The following is an 18,181-nucleotide window of genomic DNA, read 5'->3' on the forward strand; positions in this document are numbered from 1 at the left end:
TAATTCTCTAATTCTCCAGGAAATAATCAGCTTATAAAACAGACATACAATAACTTATAGATTAAAAACATGTAAGTACAGGGTACCAATTTTCCTCAAATACCAGAAAAAAGTAATGTAATGGTTTTATTCATTTTTGCTGTGAGAAAAATACATATAAAGATATAAACAGTGTAACAAAGATCTAATTAATCATGTCTAGCACTGGAAAAGTGGTAAAATCTTATAAATATCTAATGGTACTTTTAAAAAGATTGATGTGCTAGGTTTTGAATATCTTAAAAACAAAAGCAAAACCAATATAGAAATACCTATCTAGGATTGATATTTTTATAGATTTTATAATCCATTAAGTTGTCCTACTATTACTACCTTTTTATTTTATCATATTTTGGCACCATTTTAAAACATTTCATTCACTTTGTATACCTGATAGAACTTATCACAAGTTTTAGAAATTATGTTTCTTCTAAATGTCAAGCTGTCTCTTCACTAAATTAATGTCTGAAGTCTTCAAGATGGATTTAACTTGTGCCACTTGATAACAACCTTTTCTGGATTTGTAATTGTCTCTTTCCATTGGTTCACTGCTTCAATATTATTACTGTCTTCACTTATCCAGAGCTGTAAAGGAACAGTATAAAATTCAATTTGATAAATATCATTTACTGAGTTTAAATAAGTACTCTTACTGCTGAGAGATATGGACAAGTTTGGATAACATATCTTTAAATAAGTATCATTCTACTTTTATCAAGAGGTGTTTGATAATTTGACCCTAAAATATTAAAATATTTAAGCTGTTGAATCATTCTGGATCATGTGACCCAATTCAACTTAAGAATTAAAAATGAAATATTATTCTTATTTTTTATGAAATATTATTCTAAAAAAATCACTCTTAGTATTTTTCCTTGTTCAATTAATCTAGGAGCCCAAATAAAATTGGTCATTATTACTCAAAAACATTGTTTCTAAGTTTTCTGAACTTAGGCAATGATTTTAACATAGAAGAAATTGTATTTGATCTCCTTTTACATTAAATGAAACTATAATCTTAATTGAAATCTAATAAATGGTCTTTTTAAAATAAATTCATTTTTAAAGATTTTTATTTATTTATTATATATAAGTACACTGTAGTTCTCTTCAGACACACCAGAAGAGGGCATCAGATCTCATTACAAACAGTTGTGAGCCACCATGTGGTTGCTGGGATTTGATCTCAGGACCTCTGGAAGAGCATCCAGTGCTCTTAACCACTGAGCCATCTCTCCAACCTCTAGATGGTCGTTCTTAATCCATACTAATTTCATCATACCTATCATGTCTATAACTATAGATAATGCATGTGAATGATCTGAAGAAACTTGTGATATTGTGCAAATACAAGGCATCACAAAGAGTTTATAACATGGAGACAAGGTGGATACACCACTGAGAAAACCTGAATCTTTGTCTTGGATATAACACTAACAAATGCTGTAACCTTGAAAGTAACTTACCTGAGACCAAGTTTCTAATTCTTCTAATAGATTCGAGTAAGTCATTGGTTTTCAATTCCTTTTCTATCCTAGGCTAAAAATATTTTCCTTCAAACAACATCTTACATAGAATCTAATTCATAACCCAGGTAACACTAAGGGTATTTGAGCTGATAGACTGGGAGAACTGGATCTGACATGATTCCCTTATGGTGACGGATACCTGAGGCCACCAGAGAAGAAGCTCTCCAGACTTATTATCCTGGAAATAATCTCTAAAATTAAATATCCATGAATTCTTTCCAAACTCCTTTCCAAATAAGAACACAGAAAGCTGAACCACTTTAAATTAGCAGTCTAATTATATGAAATGAGAGTCCATATAAATCTTTGAAAATTCATACACATAATCTGAAAATCTCACCTAGACTACTAATAGTTTTTGTGTTAAGTGAAAGCTTTTACATCAGTTAAAGAATTCAATATTTAAATTTGGCACAAACAGTTGTAATTAAGATAAAAAGCTAGCTAATAGCTATTGAATATCAAAGATTTAAAAAAGAAAATGTAAAAAAGAAGAATTCTATAGGTTTAAATGTTGCTATCAAGCCCTATACAAATTACTTAGAATTTTAATTAATCTACAGTAGAACTATCCAAATGATATCACAAACATTATTAAAAATTGATATTTTCTAAAAAATAAAATTTGTTATAACAAAGTTAATATGCTATATATTATATTAACATATAAATATATAATTTTATTATAAATATATACTATATTAATTATATTCACATATTGTGTTAATATATTATATAATAATATAATAATATAAAAGACTCATTTTTAAATAAAAAATTAAAGATCAAACAGAATAAAACAAATATGATACTCAAAGTCTTAAGTGTGATTTACATATTGAGGCTTCCCTTAAAGTTGAAAAGTTCAGAAGGGTTAAAATAAAAGCTTGGCCACTCAAAAATGTTATATATTTATATTAAAGCAAACATTGACAAAAGATGATTCTGAGGCAATACTGAATTTTAACTTTGAATGTTGAAGAACCTTCCTATATTCATTCTTAATTTTATCTTCTTTCCTTTGTTAATAAACTTCATAGTAACACACAGAGATGTATCAGGAAGAAATTCAAGGTAACACTTACTAACCTGGCCTACAAAATGTTTTCGTCTTACAGAGCTCCGACTGTAAAGTTTAATAAGGAAAACAATTTCTTTTTCAGTCTGTATAAGTGGAAAAGTCATAGTTTCTCCCCATTTTACTCTTCCACTGGAGGCCTTCAGTAAGCGTGTCTTCTTCTTATAAATCAGCTCTCCTGAACTAAACATCCCTACCTTCACAAAAAAACCTAGGAAACAAGAAATTGTAGTTAACAAAATTTTATGTTAAATACTACTTAAAGATTTTTATCTACATATTATTATAAAAATGTAAATAATCAACTTTAAAGGTCTTCTGGTTGTTATTGGACTATAGAACACAAAACTTTTGCCACACTTTACAAATAATTACTGTGGCCTCAAGGAAATATAATATTCCTCTGGTTCAAATGACATCAACAGAATAAACAATTATCAGCAAAGGAAAACACATTGAAAAATATTACAAGAAAAGTGTCAATTCTCTGGACTTCCAGAGATTTTAATTTCACAATTTTATAGGTAAATTTCCTTGCTTGTGATGCCATAAGTATATGTGCACTAGAATAAAACAAGTAAATATTCTTAAGTAAATTTGAGATCTAGCATTTTGACAAGGATAAAATTGTTTGTATGAACTATAACCAAACGTAACAACTATTAACTTTAGGGAAAAAATACAAAACAAAACAAAACAAAAAAAAAAAAAAAAAAAAAAAAAACCAGGAACGATCCCCCCCAAAACAACTCTACTGGCTCTTAATATTAGAATGTTCAGTCTTTAGAGCTTTGAGAAAATAAACTTTTGTTATTTAAACCAAAGGGAGAAAAGGATATTAAAGAAGTTGGGAACAGGAAGATGAACTAGGGAACTGCCCTGGATAAAATTCTGGGTACTATCTTTTCACCTAACCATACTTTTCAAAGTGATACAAAATGACTATAGCATAAGCAACAACTGTTGTCTGGCTACTATGAGGAGTCAGTTAATATAACTGGGTGTGGAGAGCTTTTGGGGCTGCTTGGCAAGAATTTGACAATGGGCCAGGACAAGGAGGTAGAGCTACTTCAGGCAAGAGTTTGACATTGGGCCCGGACACGGAAGTAAGCTCAGGCAGGAATCTGATTCGTGGTTAGACCAAAGAAGGCTTCAGGCAATAATATGACCTTGGACAAGGACACTGAAGTAGGCTCAGATATCGATAAGCCCTTAGAAACAGTGATCATGAGACTTTATCACCTGGCTTGTTCCCTTAACCTGGAATTGACCTTATTTCTCGCATGTAATTAAAATGGTATAAAAGCAGACTAGGAAAAAGTAAACCTGCCTCTGCCTCAGAACTGGCTGGGGTCATGCTACAATGTTGGTTTTTCTTTTGAATCCTTGCTCCTGCACTGGAGAACCTGTTGACTGACTGAGCTGGCTTGGTTAACTGGGGCTAAAAGGCTGCAAGAGAAGAAAGAGAAAACTTCTAGAAACTGGGAAGTCACGGGATGAGAAATGTAGTCTGACGATTTATATGGCTCTAGGGATCAGAACTCAAGTCCTAATGTTTGTGTAGAAAGTACTTTACCAATTGAGCCATCTCCCCAGTCCTGTTTAGTGCTTTTTACAAGTAGTTCTTCACTTTTTCATGTTTATTATTTTTTCAGATTCTTCTTCAGTAAATTACTAAAGACATTTAATTTTGTGTATGTAAAAATGAGTTAGCACAGTTGGTAAAATATAGTCGTGCATATTACTAAATTTCTGACTTACAAATTTCTTCTTAAGAGTATCTTCACTGTTCAGAATACTAATCATGTTTTCTCTGCTTTGCTTCATCTCCCTACAATATTTCCTATTTTAAAGGTCCCTTTACAGAAAAAAAAATAATTTTCATTTTATTGTCTTTTGTTTACGTATATTCATCAGCTTCAGCATTCCTAATACTTATTTTTCTAACTTCTTAAATTGAATGCTCAGTTTTATATGTTTTTAATCTTTCTTGGTGGAAATACTTTTACTGTGGGAAGATAATTCCCTCCCACTCTGCTCTTACCTGTTGATATAGGGTGATTCCTAAACATTCAGCTCTCGGGGCAGCCTGGTGAACTAAGCACTGCTCACCACTGTATCAAGAGTCCCTAGCTGAACATCCAGAGAAGGACACAAACCTTAATGTACTTATCATTTAGATCTTACCCTACTGGAACCTCTTCACATTATATGTTCTTTGAAACACTGATACACTTACTCAAAGTCAGAGGTGTTGATGAACTTGGAAGGTGTTGTGCCTCCAGAATTTGCAGCTGAATCCTACTATTTACTGCTTGAAAACAAGTCCCCAGTTCAAGTTCTGCTTGGCAAACCTATACATGACAAAGACATCACTTGGCAGTTCATAATAGAATTTGGAGATTTTTTTTCAAAAGCTCTAACATAAAAAGCTAAAATTAAAAATTTTCAAAGTATTAGTTTCTACTGACATTCAAAACCCAGTTTTTGTATGGGTTTTGTTGTTGTAATACAACTTGAAGGGAGGATAGTAATCCTCCCAGAAGTTCTTTTATGGTTGATAAGAGTTTTTGCTATCCTGGGTCTTTTGTTATTCCAAACAAATTTTTAAAATTGCTCTTTCTACCTCCGTAATGAATTGAGTTGGAATTTTGATAGTGTATTTGCAAAGGGGAAACCATGAAAGGGGATAACATTTGAAATGTAAATTTTAAAAATATCCAATAAAAGAAAAAAAAGCAAGAATTTCTAAATATTTTAATGATAGTGTTTGCCTGGCTGAGAAAATATCAGGTCTCAAAAGTTGAACAAGCATGTTTTGTTTATAGGAATAACACTTCTAAAAAGTTAACTTTAAAAACTCCCATGCTTAGTTCAAAGAGATGGCTCAGTCTGAAGGTATCTAAGCCTGACAACCAGAGTTTGATCCCCAGGACCTAAATAGTGAAGAGAGTCAATTCCCGTAAGTTGTCCTCTGAACTCTCACATATGTAAAGCATATATCCTCCTCTCTCAAATACTACAAAGAATTACTGACATAAAAGTAAAAACTTATTAAAATGTAAACAACCTTTCATTCTGTGATAGGGGTGAGGTATAGTTCAGCAGCAGAAATGTGTTCAACATATAACATCCTGGAGTCCATTCCTAGTACTGAAGGCATGGGAAGGAAGCAAATCATACTCTAACACATTTGTGAGCATATATATAGCTTACCTAAAATTAAAGTCATTTTTATTAATTCTACTTTATAGTAATCTCAGATTGCATATGGATTTTATGATTCATTCTTATTTTTCCTCAGTCCTCGGCTACTAATATCTTTTAAAAATCAGCTACTAAAATGTTTAAAAAATTATTTGAAGATATTTATACTTCATTGTAATTACTTTCAGGATTGCTGCTACTACTACAGTAACATTAATGAAAAGTGTTCTAGGAAAAGGTGTCATGATGCTACTTTGAAGAGAATGAAAGAAAAATGATTATGTTAATATTTTATAATTATTTCTAAAATATTTTTACACAATATTGCTTCTTAAGAGCTTTCATAGTCTTCCCACATATTCCAACATATATTTGAATTATCCTCTAACAAATGAAAGTTATCCAATAAACCATTTTAAAGGTATGATCTATCTCCATTACTGGATACTATTATCACTTACAGAAAATTTTGAAGGTGGTATTATTTCCAATGAATAATCCATTTCCTGGGTACTAAGAGTTCTGAGTGAAAGAGAACATTCTCCAATGGTTTTCTTCTTGGGAGTCTGAGTCTGAATCTTAAATGCAAGTCTCACAGCTTGTAGACTTTGTAGTTTAATAGCAAATACAAATGTTTCCATAAATTCAATAGCCTTATAAAACAAGAAAATATTAATATAAATATTTTAAAATTTTGATATGCAATTATAGAATAAAATTGTATTGCTAAGAAAAGTATGTAAAAATATTTTACAAGTATTTTAGACTGAGGGAAAGGAGGTCCAGTGACTGGCCCAAATTAGAACCCTCAATTTGATCTCAAGGTGAGGCTCCAGGACCTGACACTATTACTGATGCTATGATGTAACTACAGACAGGAGCCTGGCATGGCTGTCCTCTGAGAGGCCCATCAAGCAGCTGAGACAAAACCAGAAGTTGGGGGCCCCTGTGAGAAAGGCTGGAAAAAGTTGAGGAGGAGAGTGAGCCCATAGAAAGACCAGCAGTCTCAACTAACCTTGACCCACAAGATCACTCAGACACTGAGATAGCAGGCAGCAAACACTAGCTGGTTCGAGGCCCCAAACACATATACAGCAGAGAACAGCTTGTTCTGGCCTTATTGAGAGAAGATACACCTAAACCTTGAGAAACTTGAGGCCCAGGGAGTGGGGAGGCCTGGTGGGGTTTGGTGTGATGGGGTCGAGTGTTGGAACATCCTCTTGAAGACAGGGGGAGGAGGAATGCGATAAGGAACTGTCAGAGGGCAGATCTAGAGGATAATGATTGTACTGTTAAAAAAAAGATTAAAGATAAATATTTTAAAAAATAAAGAGTTCTTATTTTACTGTATTATTTAGCTTCATAAATCAACCTTATATTACTAGGAATTAAGATCAACAATGATAATAACCTCACCAGAATATAGCTTTGCCTTTTTGAAAATTAGATTATTTCCTATCTTGGTTTTCTAATATACCTTTCTTGCTATTTATCACAATTTTTCAAAATTTGATGAGAATGTTTCAAAAATTTCATATACAAGTTTCCTAAGCATACAAAATCTAAGCTGTTCAAATAAAGAGAAATGAATTCTCTCTTCAAAAGAGACTGAACACTAAATTGTCCTCCCCTTTATTTTTATAACCTCCTTTTTATCTTTAATAAAAGATTTTTGCAGTACTCAAATGATTAGTATTACATTTTTTTAAACAACTTTATTTTACAAAACAAAGATAAATGTACAGATTTTAAACATTTTTTGCTTAAAATTATACATTTTTGTCAGTACTGTTTTTTCAGATATTAAAATAATTTTTACATAAAACTATGTGAATATATTTTTTAGTCAGTACTTGATTTTTTTCAAGGGCTTGACAGTATGCATTGAAAACCTAATAGTTACAATGAGCATAAAGTACATGCAAAACAAAACGCAACATGGAAATAGTCAAAGTCTTCTTGTTTTGTAAATATTCTTTGTTTTGTTTTCTTTATTTCTTGGACTTCATACAGTCTGTGTGTTCTTCTCTATATATTTCCTTCCTTACATTGTTGGTGGAGCTTTTTTTAAAATCAAGATTCCAGTCAAATAGCAAATGTGATGGATATTGTCTCCAATATTTCACAGATATTATAATTTATATCTAATCAAACAGAATTAAGTTTCTGTTAGCATTGCAAACACTGAACTGTTTCTTTTATATTATTAAGCTATAGAACTATACCAATAAAACATTACACATAAACTATTTTAAAGTCTTACACAATGCAAGTGTGCTGGTATACTTTACATTTTCCATAATAGAGATCTCTGAAACCACTTGATATGTGAGAATAAATTTTGAAAATGAAACAAAAAAATCATACACACAAACACTACACAACACATACTGACACACACAGACACACCCACACGCACACACTAACACCTCATAATATGAACTAATAATTATTAGTCACCAATTTCAACATCAGCAGATTCGATTTACCTATAAAAAGACACAGGCTAACAGACTGGGCGCATAAACAGGATCCACCATTCTTCTGCTTAAAGAAACATATCTCAGCAAAAGAGACACTACCTCAGAGTAAAGGGTTGGAAAAAGATGTTCAAAGAAAACAAACCTAAGAAACAAGCAGGAGTATTGTAATTCTAATATTTCATAAAATAGACTTTCAACCAAAAGTTATCAAATGAAATGGGAAAGGATACTCCATATTAATCAAGGAAAAATCCACCAAGATGGAGTCCCAATTCTAAGCATCTATGTCCCAAATTCAAAGGCACCCACATTTATAAAAGAAACTTTACTAAATCTCAAATCACACACTGAACTCCACACAGTAATAGTGGGGGACTTAAAAATCTCCATTCTCACCGAAAGAAAGGCATAGAAACAGAAACTAAACAAATAAACAATTAAACTAGTGTTATTAACCAAATGGATTTAATAGATAGCTACAAAACATTTCACTAAAACAAAAGAATTTACTTTTTTCTCAGCACCTCTTGGATCATTCTCCAAAATGAACCATATAATTAGGCACAAAGCAAGCCTCAACAGATGCAAGAACATTGAAATAACCACTTGTACTCGATAAAAATCACAATGGATTAAGGCTGGACTTCAACAAAAACAGAAACTACAGAGAGCCCACATATTCATGGAAACTGAACAACTTTCTACTCAATGATGACTTTGTCAGGGAAGAAATAAAGAAATTAAAGACTTTCTAGAATTGAATAAAAGTGAAGGACAGCTAAGAGTCCACCTGGGTCTGACAGTACTTGGGGGCAGTGTGGAGCCACTGAGATAAGGACACTCTGCAGTGCCATGTGGCCCTAATGGTGCCAGCACTGGTGTGAAATAAAAGCTTATCACATTTTTTTCATGTCTCCAAAACCTCTTTATTCCAACTCAAGGACAAATAAGCCATCAGATGAACTTCCTGCAAGAATAAGAAGTCTACATATAAGGATTACAATATATCTCAAAGTGATGAAAACCAAAAAAAAAAAAAGATTGATAATACTCCACAGATTCTAGGAGAAAAGAATTAGATGCGGAACAGTATTTTGGAATAGGAAGAGGCTAAAGTGGAAAAATCAGTGAATCTTGAATAAGCATGGGTTAATAGTAATGTATCACTTTGGTTTCTTGGCCTTGCCAAATGTGCCAAAATGACAATGAAAGAGCTGGAGTCCTGGTGCATATTTTTAATCCCAGCATTTGGGAGGCAGAGGCAGACAGATCTCTGTAAATTCAAGAACAACCTTGAACTGGTCTACATATAGAGTTCCAGGCCAGCCAAAGCTACTTAATAAGACCCTGCTCAAAAGAAACAACATAAAAGGAAGAAGTTATATGGAGGGACCTGACAACTTTCTGAATCTATCAAAAAATCTGTCTGTCTGTTTGTCTGTCTATCTGCCTATCTACCTACCTATCATCTATTTATCAATCAATCAATCAATCATCTATCTATATATCTATCATCTATTTATACTATTTATATCTGAACTTTGCCATAAATTATAATTTCAATATAATTCTATGGAAAAAAACCCTGGATCTAATCTCAGCAGTGTGACCAAATTACTTTGGCTCCAGTAATTTCATCAGGTTACCACATTTTTATTTTTACTGCAACAGGTGGCAAACCAATGTGTTAGGCAAGAATTCACTAGAAATTTAAAATTTTCAGCCTGAGTGAGTTTTATTTTCTAAGTAACAGGGGTCCAGCGCCATGTTGAGTCATGTGATGTCTCAAGTACAGGAACCTTAAACAAAAGAAACATAGGGGAGAGTTTCTGCTTACAGGCTCCGCCTCTGCTAGCAGGCTCTAGGTCCCCTGCTGTGAGAAGGCTGGTTACTCTGAACACAGACAGTTAGAAATTGGAAGCTGCATGATTCTTTAACAAAAGTTATTTAGAGAATGTATTTAAAAGCTGGTTTGTTTTAAAGATGGTATAAAGATTTAATGCTTAAGTCTTACAGAATCATTCTGTCTAACGTGGCCCCCCTGGGAATTTTGGGTTTAAATCCTAGTTAAACAAGCTGCCTGCTTCTTAATGACAGGTATAAAAGAAAATGTGATTAAGTTTCTTTTTATAGTTAGAAGAAGAGAGTACAGAGTTTACCAGAATCACGTGGCAATTTTCACTGTAAACCAGGTAGAGTGAATACAGACACATACATTATGGAAGTAATTAGTAAATAAAAATCTGACTCTCCAGATAAAAGACCGTGACAGATCGATATATTTTGGGCTAAAGTCCTAGTTTGATAAATTGCTTCCTTCTTATTGATATTGAAATTGATAAAAGGTTTAATTTGTTTTATAAATTACCCCACTAATTGCCATATGGCTCTTCGATGCCAACTAGAGAGGGTATATGGTTATTTCAAAATTACCAAAGTAGGAGGCTCACATTCCTTAACGTGGGCTCCATGGGAAGTTTGAGTTGAATTCCTGACATGACAGATCATTAGAGGCCTAAGGATAGGGTCATACAGTTTCATTTTTTTCATTTGTTTTACATTGTTTTAATTTTCAAATTGGGTGTGATGTTGAGTTTTATGGTTATACTATTTATCTGAGACATAATACAAGATACAAGCTTTTCTGGTTGCTGACTTAAAGAACACGCTATTTTGGGAGAAAGGTTTTGATGTTGTGATTTTTAAAAGGGTGATTAGGCCCTGGATGCCTTCCAGAATTATAAGGATCAAATTTGATAGAGGGAGACCACCTGAAGAAATAGATTCAAGAGAATAAAAGCAAAAAAAAAAAAAGAACAAAATGTTATCCTAACTATAGATGTCTCAATGATAAAGCTTTGTTTTGAGATTTACATATTACAGAATGTACACCTCTGGTGAGATTCACTGTCAGAACTATTTGAACTCAGTCCTCGGGATCTAGTCCAGGACAGACGTCAGAGACTATGTAATTGCCGAAGTGGCCTACATTCTTGGCCAGCTTCCTCATACCTCCCCACTTCTAGATATCTCAACGCCCATGTGCAGCTTGAAGAAGCCAATGAAGAGTTATTGTCTCAATTCCCTGGACTTTAGGGGGCTAAAGGTGGTTATTCAAGGTTGTTTTATGAGGAACTTAGAAATGGTCATAATTTATAACAGGGAGAAATTAGCTAGGTTAATTTGTACAGCCATAATCTCATTTGGTAACTAAGCTAAAGTCATATCTTACATTGGTAGAAATCTTTGTAATCGATATAAAGTTGAAGTTATAATCTTTACTTTGGTATAGAACTTATTTGTTACAAAATTTTTAAAAGTACAAGGCTTAAACCCAGTCTTATAACTGTGATTACAAACTGTTTTTAGATTATTAAGCAATACAAGTTAACAACCAGATAACAAACTCACAGTTTGAGTAATTAAAAGGGTGTTTTGAGATAATTCAATTAGTAATGGCCAAGAGTAGTCAAGGCCTAACAGTTAAGGAATACTTTAATTTTCAAAGGCATCAAAAGTCCACAGAATATGACGTTTATGTATATTTATTTATTAAAGATCACTTGATTAGAGACCTGTCTGCTCCTGACAGTATCCCTTCTTGGATACTGAAAAGAAATTGAGCATGAATTGAGTTGCTCCAATTGTGGTAAGACAGTCATTAGGTAAAAACTTCCTACTGCATCTATAGACAAATACTGTTCAGAAAAGGATACATTATGCAGAATAACTGACAGATAATCTCTGGCATGCCAGGATTATTAGCCATTCAAAACTCTGCATCACAAAGGTCTGTCAGATAATCCTGGGCCAGAAGGCTGAAGACTGATGCTCCAACATTTGAGGAATGAGGACTGTCCAGGTGATCAGCGGTCTCTATAAATTGGCTAAGTTTTGAAAGCTGTGTTTTGTGCTTCTCATAATTTCAGGTAATACTAATTGTTCACAGATTTCTGATGGAATTGAAGATTATTTTAGTCTCATAGCCACACAAGCTAATTAACTTTGAGAAAACATAGTTGTTTAGATGATTTTCTAATGGTAACAGAAACAGCTTACATCTGAGGGGATTTTTAAAAATTAAACAAAAAGGGTAAAGTGTAGGTTGATATCTATATGCAGGTGAGGGCTGGTACTAGTTAGGTCAAAGTGATACACGATTGGATGGTAGACAGTAGGGTGTGGACTAAGTTTTGGTAAGACAGGACATAAGGAAAAGGAGGAGAATTAAGATGGAACTAAAGAAGTAGGTTCTAGATATGATTATTTCTAAGGGTTTCCATGGATCAATTTCTTTTATCTAGGTGGGTGGTTTACATCTTTGTCAAATGGTTGTAAGCTTATAGTGTGGATGTATGGTGAGTTGAGAATTTAACATATAAATCTGATTAATAAATTATTGATTATTGAGTAACAATTATACCAGGTTGTGGGAAATGTGAGCTAAGTTCCCAGCTAGCAGAGAGACAACTGAGGAAGGGCGGTTCACAGTCTACCTGGGTCTGAGAGTACTTGAGGACAGCATGGAGCCACAGAGATAAAGATACCCTGCAGTGCCATGTGGCCAAAATGGTGCCAGCACTAGCATGAGATAAAAGGTTACCACACTTTTTTATTGGATATACTTTATTTACAATACAAACGTTAAAGCCACTGAAATTAATAGATATCTAAAGAACATATCATCCTAAAACAAAAGATTTCACCTTCTTCTCAGCACCTCACGGCACAATCTCGAAAAAGGGGAGAAATAACAACTGAAACTGAGAAAATTCAAGAAATCATCAGATCCTACTACAAAAACTTATACTCCACAAAATTGGGAAATCTGGAGGAAATGGATGAATTCCTAGACAGATACAAGGTCCCAAAGTTAAACCAGGACCAAGTAAACCATCTAAATAACCCTATAACACCTAAAGAAATAGAAGAAGTCATCAAAAGCCTCCCAACCAAAAAAAGCCCAGGTCCAGACGGGTTCAGTGCAGAATTTTATCAGACTTTTATTGAGGATATAACACCAATAATCACATGGTCATCTCACTAGACGCTGAGAAAGCATTCGACAAAATCCAACACTCCTTCATGTTAAAAGTCCTGGAAAGAACAGGAATCCAAGGCCCGTACTTAAACATGATAAAAGCAATATACAGCAAACCAACAGCCAACATCAAACTTAATGGCGAGAAACTTGAAGCAATCCCACTAAAATCAAGGACTCGACAAGGCTGCCCACTCTTCCCCTACCTATTCAACATGGTACTGGAAGTCCTGGCTGGAGCAATTAGACAGCAAAAGGAGATCAAGGGGATACAAATTGGAAAGGAAGAGATAAAAACATCACTCTTTGCCGATGACATGATAGTGTACTTGAGTGACCCCAAAAATTCCACCAGAGAACTCCTACAGCTGATAAACAAGTTCAGCAAAGTGGCTGGATATAAAATTAACTCAAACAAATCAGTAGCCTTCCTATATTCAAAGGACAAACATGTGGAGAAAGAAATTAGGGAAAAGATACCCTTCACAATAGTCACAAAAACCATGAAATACCTTGGTGTGACTCTAACCAAGCAAGTGAAGGACCAGTATGACAAGAACTTCAAACCTCTAAAGAAGGATATCGAGGAAGATCTCAGAAAATGGAAAGATCTCCCATGCTCATGGATTAGAACAATCAACATTTTAAAAATGGCCATCTTACCAAAAGCAATCTACAGATTCAATGCAATCCCCATCAAAATTCCAATCCAGTTCTTCATTGAGTTGGAAAGAGCAATGTACAATTTCATCTGGAATAACAAAAGACCTAAAAAAGCAATATCTATCCTCAACAACAAGAAAACATCTGTGGGAATCAGTATCCCTGATCTCAAACTATATTACAAGGCAATTGTGCTGAAAACTGCATGGTACTGGTACAGAAATAGGCATGTGGATCAATGGAATAGAATAGAAGATCCAGAAATGAGCCCTAATGTATATGTCACCTGATTTTTGACAAAGGAGCTGTAAACATTCAATGGAAAATGGACAGCCTATTCAACAAATGGTGTTGGTCCAACTGGCACTCAGCATGCAGAAGAATGAAAATAGACCCTTTCTTATTTCCTTGTACAAAGTTCAAGTGCAAGTGGATCAAAGATCTCCACATTAAACCAGGTACACTGAAACTATTAGATGAGAAAGTAGGGAAAACCTTAGAACTCATAGGCACAGGAGAAAATTTCCTGAACAGAACACCAGTGTCTCATGCTCTTAGGTCAAAGATTGACAAATGAGACTTAATGAGATTGTAGTTTTTGTAAGGCTAAAGACACTGTCAAGAAAACAAAACGGCAGCCAACAGAGTGGGAAAAGATCTTTACCAACCCCACATCAGATACAGGCCTAATATCCAAGGTATACAAAGAACTCAATATGCGAGACACCAGAGTATCAAACAACCCTATTAAAAAATGGGGTAGAGAGCTAAACAAAGTTTCTCAGTTGAGGAATATCGAATGGCTGAGAAACATCTGAGGAAGTGCTCAACATCCTTAGCCATCAGGGAAATGCAAATCAAAACAACCCTGAGATTCCACCTCACACCAGTCAGATTGGCCAAGATCCAAAATTCAGATGACAACAGATGCTGGCGAGGTTGTGGAGAAAGAGGAACACTTCTCCACTGTTGGTGGGGTTGCAAACTAATACAACCACTCTGGAAATCAGTCTGGCGATACCTCAGAAAATTGGACATAGTACTACCTGAAGACCCAGCTATTCCACTTCTGGGCATATACCCCAGAGACACTTTAATTCACGACAAAGATATATGCACCACAATGTTTATAGCAGTCCTATTTATAATAGCCAGAAGCTGGAAGGAACCCAGATGTCCTTCAGAAGATGAATGGATACAAAAATTGTGGTACATTTACACAATGGAATACTACTCAGCCACCAGAAACAATTATTTAACCAAATTCTTAAGAAAATGGCTGCATCTAGAAAATATAATCCTGAGTGAGATAACCCAGTCACAAAAGAACAGACATAATATGCAGTCACTGATAGTGGGAAGCTAACCCCAGAGGTTCAGACTGCCCCAGAAACAACTCACAGACTGTATGCAGTCCAAGAAAAAAAGAAAAGAAAAGAAAACAAAACAAAACAAAAGTCATGCTCAATCCTTACCCACCAAGAACACATTGACAAATTCCGGTTGTACCCTGTATTACATATACTGTCTGCTCATTGTTAAAAAAAAAAGAAAATCTTTACACACCAAGAAAACTTTGACTATTTCCAGGTTGCATCTTGTTTTACATGTACTTTTTGCTCATTGTAACTGGTGGGATCTTGATCACACTATCAAACCATTAAAAAAAAAAAAGTGCTGACAAAAATGTATTATATACTTTTATGCAAAAAATGCTTAAAATCTGTATATTTATCTTTGTTCTTTAAAATAAAGTTGTAAAAAAATGGGGTACAAACATTTTTTTTGAGAAGCTAAACAAAGCATTCTCAACTGAGGAATATCGAATGGCTGAGAAACATCTAAGGAAGTGCTTGACATCCTTAGCCATCAGGGAAATGCAAATCAAAACAACCCTGAGATTCCTTCTCACACCAGTCAGATTGGCCAAGATCCTAAACTCAGATGACACCATATGCTGGCGAGGATGTGGAGAAAGAGGAATACTTCTCCACTGCTGGTGGGGTTGTAAACTGATACAACCATCTGGAAATCAGTCTGGTGGTTCCTCAGAAAAATTGACATAGTACAAAAATTTGTGGTACATTTTCACAATGGAGTACTACTCAGCTATCAGAAACAATGACTTAACCAAATTCTTAAGAAAATGGATGCATCTAGAGAATATCATCCTGAGTGAGATAACCCAGTCACAAAAGAACAGACTTAATATGCAGTCACTGATAATGGGATACTAACCCCAGAAAGCTCTAAGCACCCTAGAAACAACTCATAGACTGTGTCAAGTTCAAGAAAAAAAAGAATATATTTTAATTAAAATAGAACTGTATCACATCCACCTTTCCTTCCTACAACTCCTCCCAGTTTCTCTCCCCCCCCCAAACTAATACTCTCTTTTCCTATATTATTGTTACACATATACATATGTGTATGTATATGTACCCACAAATACTTAATTACCACCTTAAAAATATATTCATATACTTTTATGCAAAAATGTACATTTATCTTTGTTTCTTAAAATAAAGCTTTTCAATAAAAAAGATGTTTCTTAGTTATTGCTAATCTTCTATATATTTTAGTAATTAAAGTTTTCTTTTTAAATACATCTACTATCTGAACATCATTTTTGCTTGTCCAATTTAAACACTATTCTCAGATTTTACATAAATAAAAGTCACAAACAAAAGAAGAATGAAAAATTTAAACACAAAGAGCCACTTACATTGGAACCTTCTTTAGCTGAAGATTTGAAATATACTGGTTTGGACAATGTTAAAATTCCTTTTATAGAAATTGTGGGAGTATCTCCATAACTAGAAGGCCAACTTATATCTCTGCACTTTAAAAAAAAAAATGAAAGCATCAGTTAAGTTTCTACAAAGGACTCTGACAATACAAATATGTGATATATTTATTGAGTTAATAACTTTTCTGAAGCAAGGTTTCTTTACAAGGTTATTTTGGGACTCGTCATGTTAACCAGGCTAGCCTCAGAGATCCACCTGTCTCTGCCTTCAGAGTGCTGTGATTAGAAGTAGGAACCACTGGAGGAGCTAGAGAAAGAACTGAAGGAGCTGAAAGGATTTGCAACTCCATGGAAAGAACAACATTATCAACCAACCACAGCTCCCAAAGATTAAACACCAACCAATGCATACACATGGAGAGACCCATGGCTCCAGTTGCATATGTAGCAGATGAGTTGGCATCAATGGGAGGGAAGGTCCTTGGTCCTGCCAAGGCTTGATGCCCCAGTGTAGGGGAATGTCAGGGCAGGGAAGCAGGAAAGGGTGGGTGGATGTGGGGAGCACCCTAATAGAAGCAGGGGGAGGGGAATGGGATAGGAGGGGAAACCAGGAAAGGGATTAACATTTGAAATGTAAATAAATTATATCCAATAAAAAATTCTTAAAAATCCAGTATAATGGCAGAAGAGAAAGAGAGACACAGAGAGAGACAGAGAAAGAGAGAGGCAGAGACAGACAGAGAGACAGAGAGACAAGAGAAAGACAGAGGCACTGCCAGAGACAGAAAGGTAGAAGAAAAAATAAAATGAATGTAATAAAGACAAGTACCATCTGCTCTTTCTTTGATGTGGAAACTAAAGACAATATAAACTTGACTATATAATTAATTGTAGTGATAATTGTTTGGAAAATGAGGGGTAAAGTAATTCTGCATTCCAATGCATTTTTTGTATATCTGTTTGACTGTAACACTGATTGTTGCAATTTTACATAATGAATACAAGTTCCCCAAAATAACATTTGTTTGAGCTTAGTCCCTTCCCCATATTTAAAATGGTTTAATTTTAAATTGGGAGGTAGACACTTATTCATATCCTAAAGCTTTTGGAATCTGTGTTATTTTTAGTTTCAAATTCTTCCTGACAATGTGAAGCAAGAAAAATAAATAAAACGTCATAGATGTCATAAAATACACAGTAATGTCCAAATCTTCTGTAACATCAAAATGAAAAATGTTTACTTGTCCATTACATGTAGTTTTGATCAAGATGCATACATAGAAGCACATATCTACTCTTCATTATAAGAGTTATAGTATCAGAAGAAACCCCTACCAACTCATTGGCCACTCCAGCCAGGGTAACAGTAGCCAGAGCTGCATCTCTCTGCTT

At 34.3% G+C, this 18,181-nt stretch overlaps 1 protein-coding gene across 1 annotated transcript in view; it reads right to left on the reverse strand.

Annotated features, from left to right (window-relative positions):
* Positions 1-329: 329 nt before the first annotated feature.
* Positions 330-18,181, reverse strand: part of TC2N (tandem C2 domains, nuclear) — a 57,767-nt gene continuing 39,915 nt past the window's right edge. The window contains exons 8-12 of the mRNA XM_080919532.1: positions 16,766-16,882; positions 6,315-6,506; positions 4,886-5,000; positions 2,658-2,857; positions 330-624 (exon numbers count right to left, since the gene is read on the reverse strand). Coding sequence (XP_080775658.1) covers positions 514-624; positions 2,658-2,857; positions 4,886-5,000; positions 6,315-6,506; positions 16,766-16,882 — 735 coding nt within the window. The 3' untranslated portion in view covers positions 330-513. The remainder of the gene's footprint in view (positions 625-2,657; positions 2,858-4,885; positions 5,001-6,314; positions 6,507-16,765; positions 16,883-18,181) is intronic.

Source organism: Micromys minutus (genome assembly GCF_963924665.1).
Source record: "Micromys minutus genome assembly, chromosome: 1".
In the NCBI taxonomy this organism is placed as follows: Eukaryota; Metazoa; Chordata; class Mammalia; order Rodentia; family Muridae; genus Micromys; species Micromys minutus.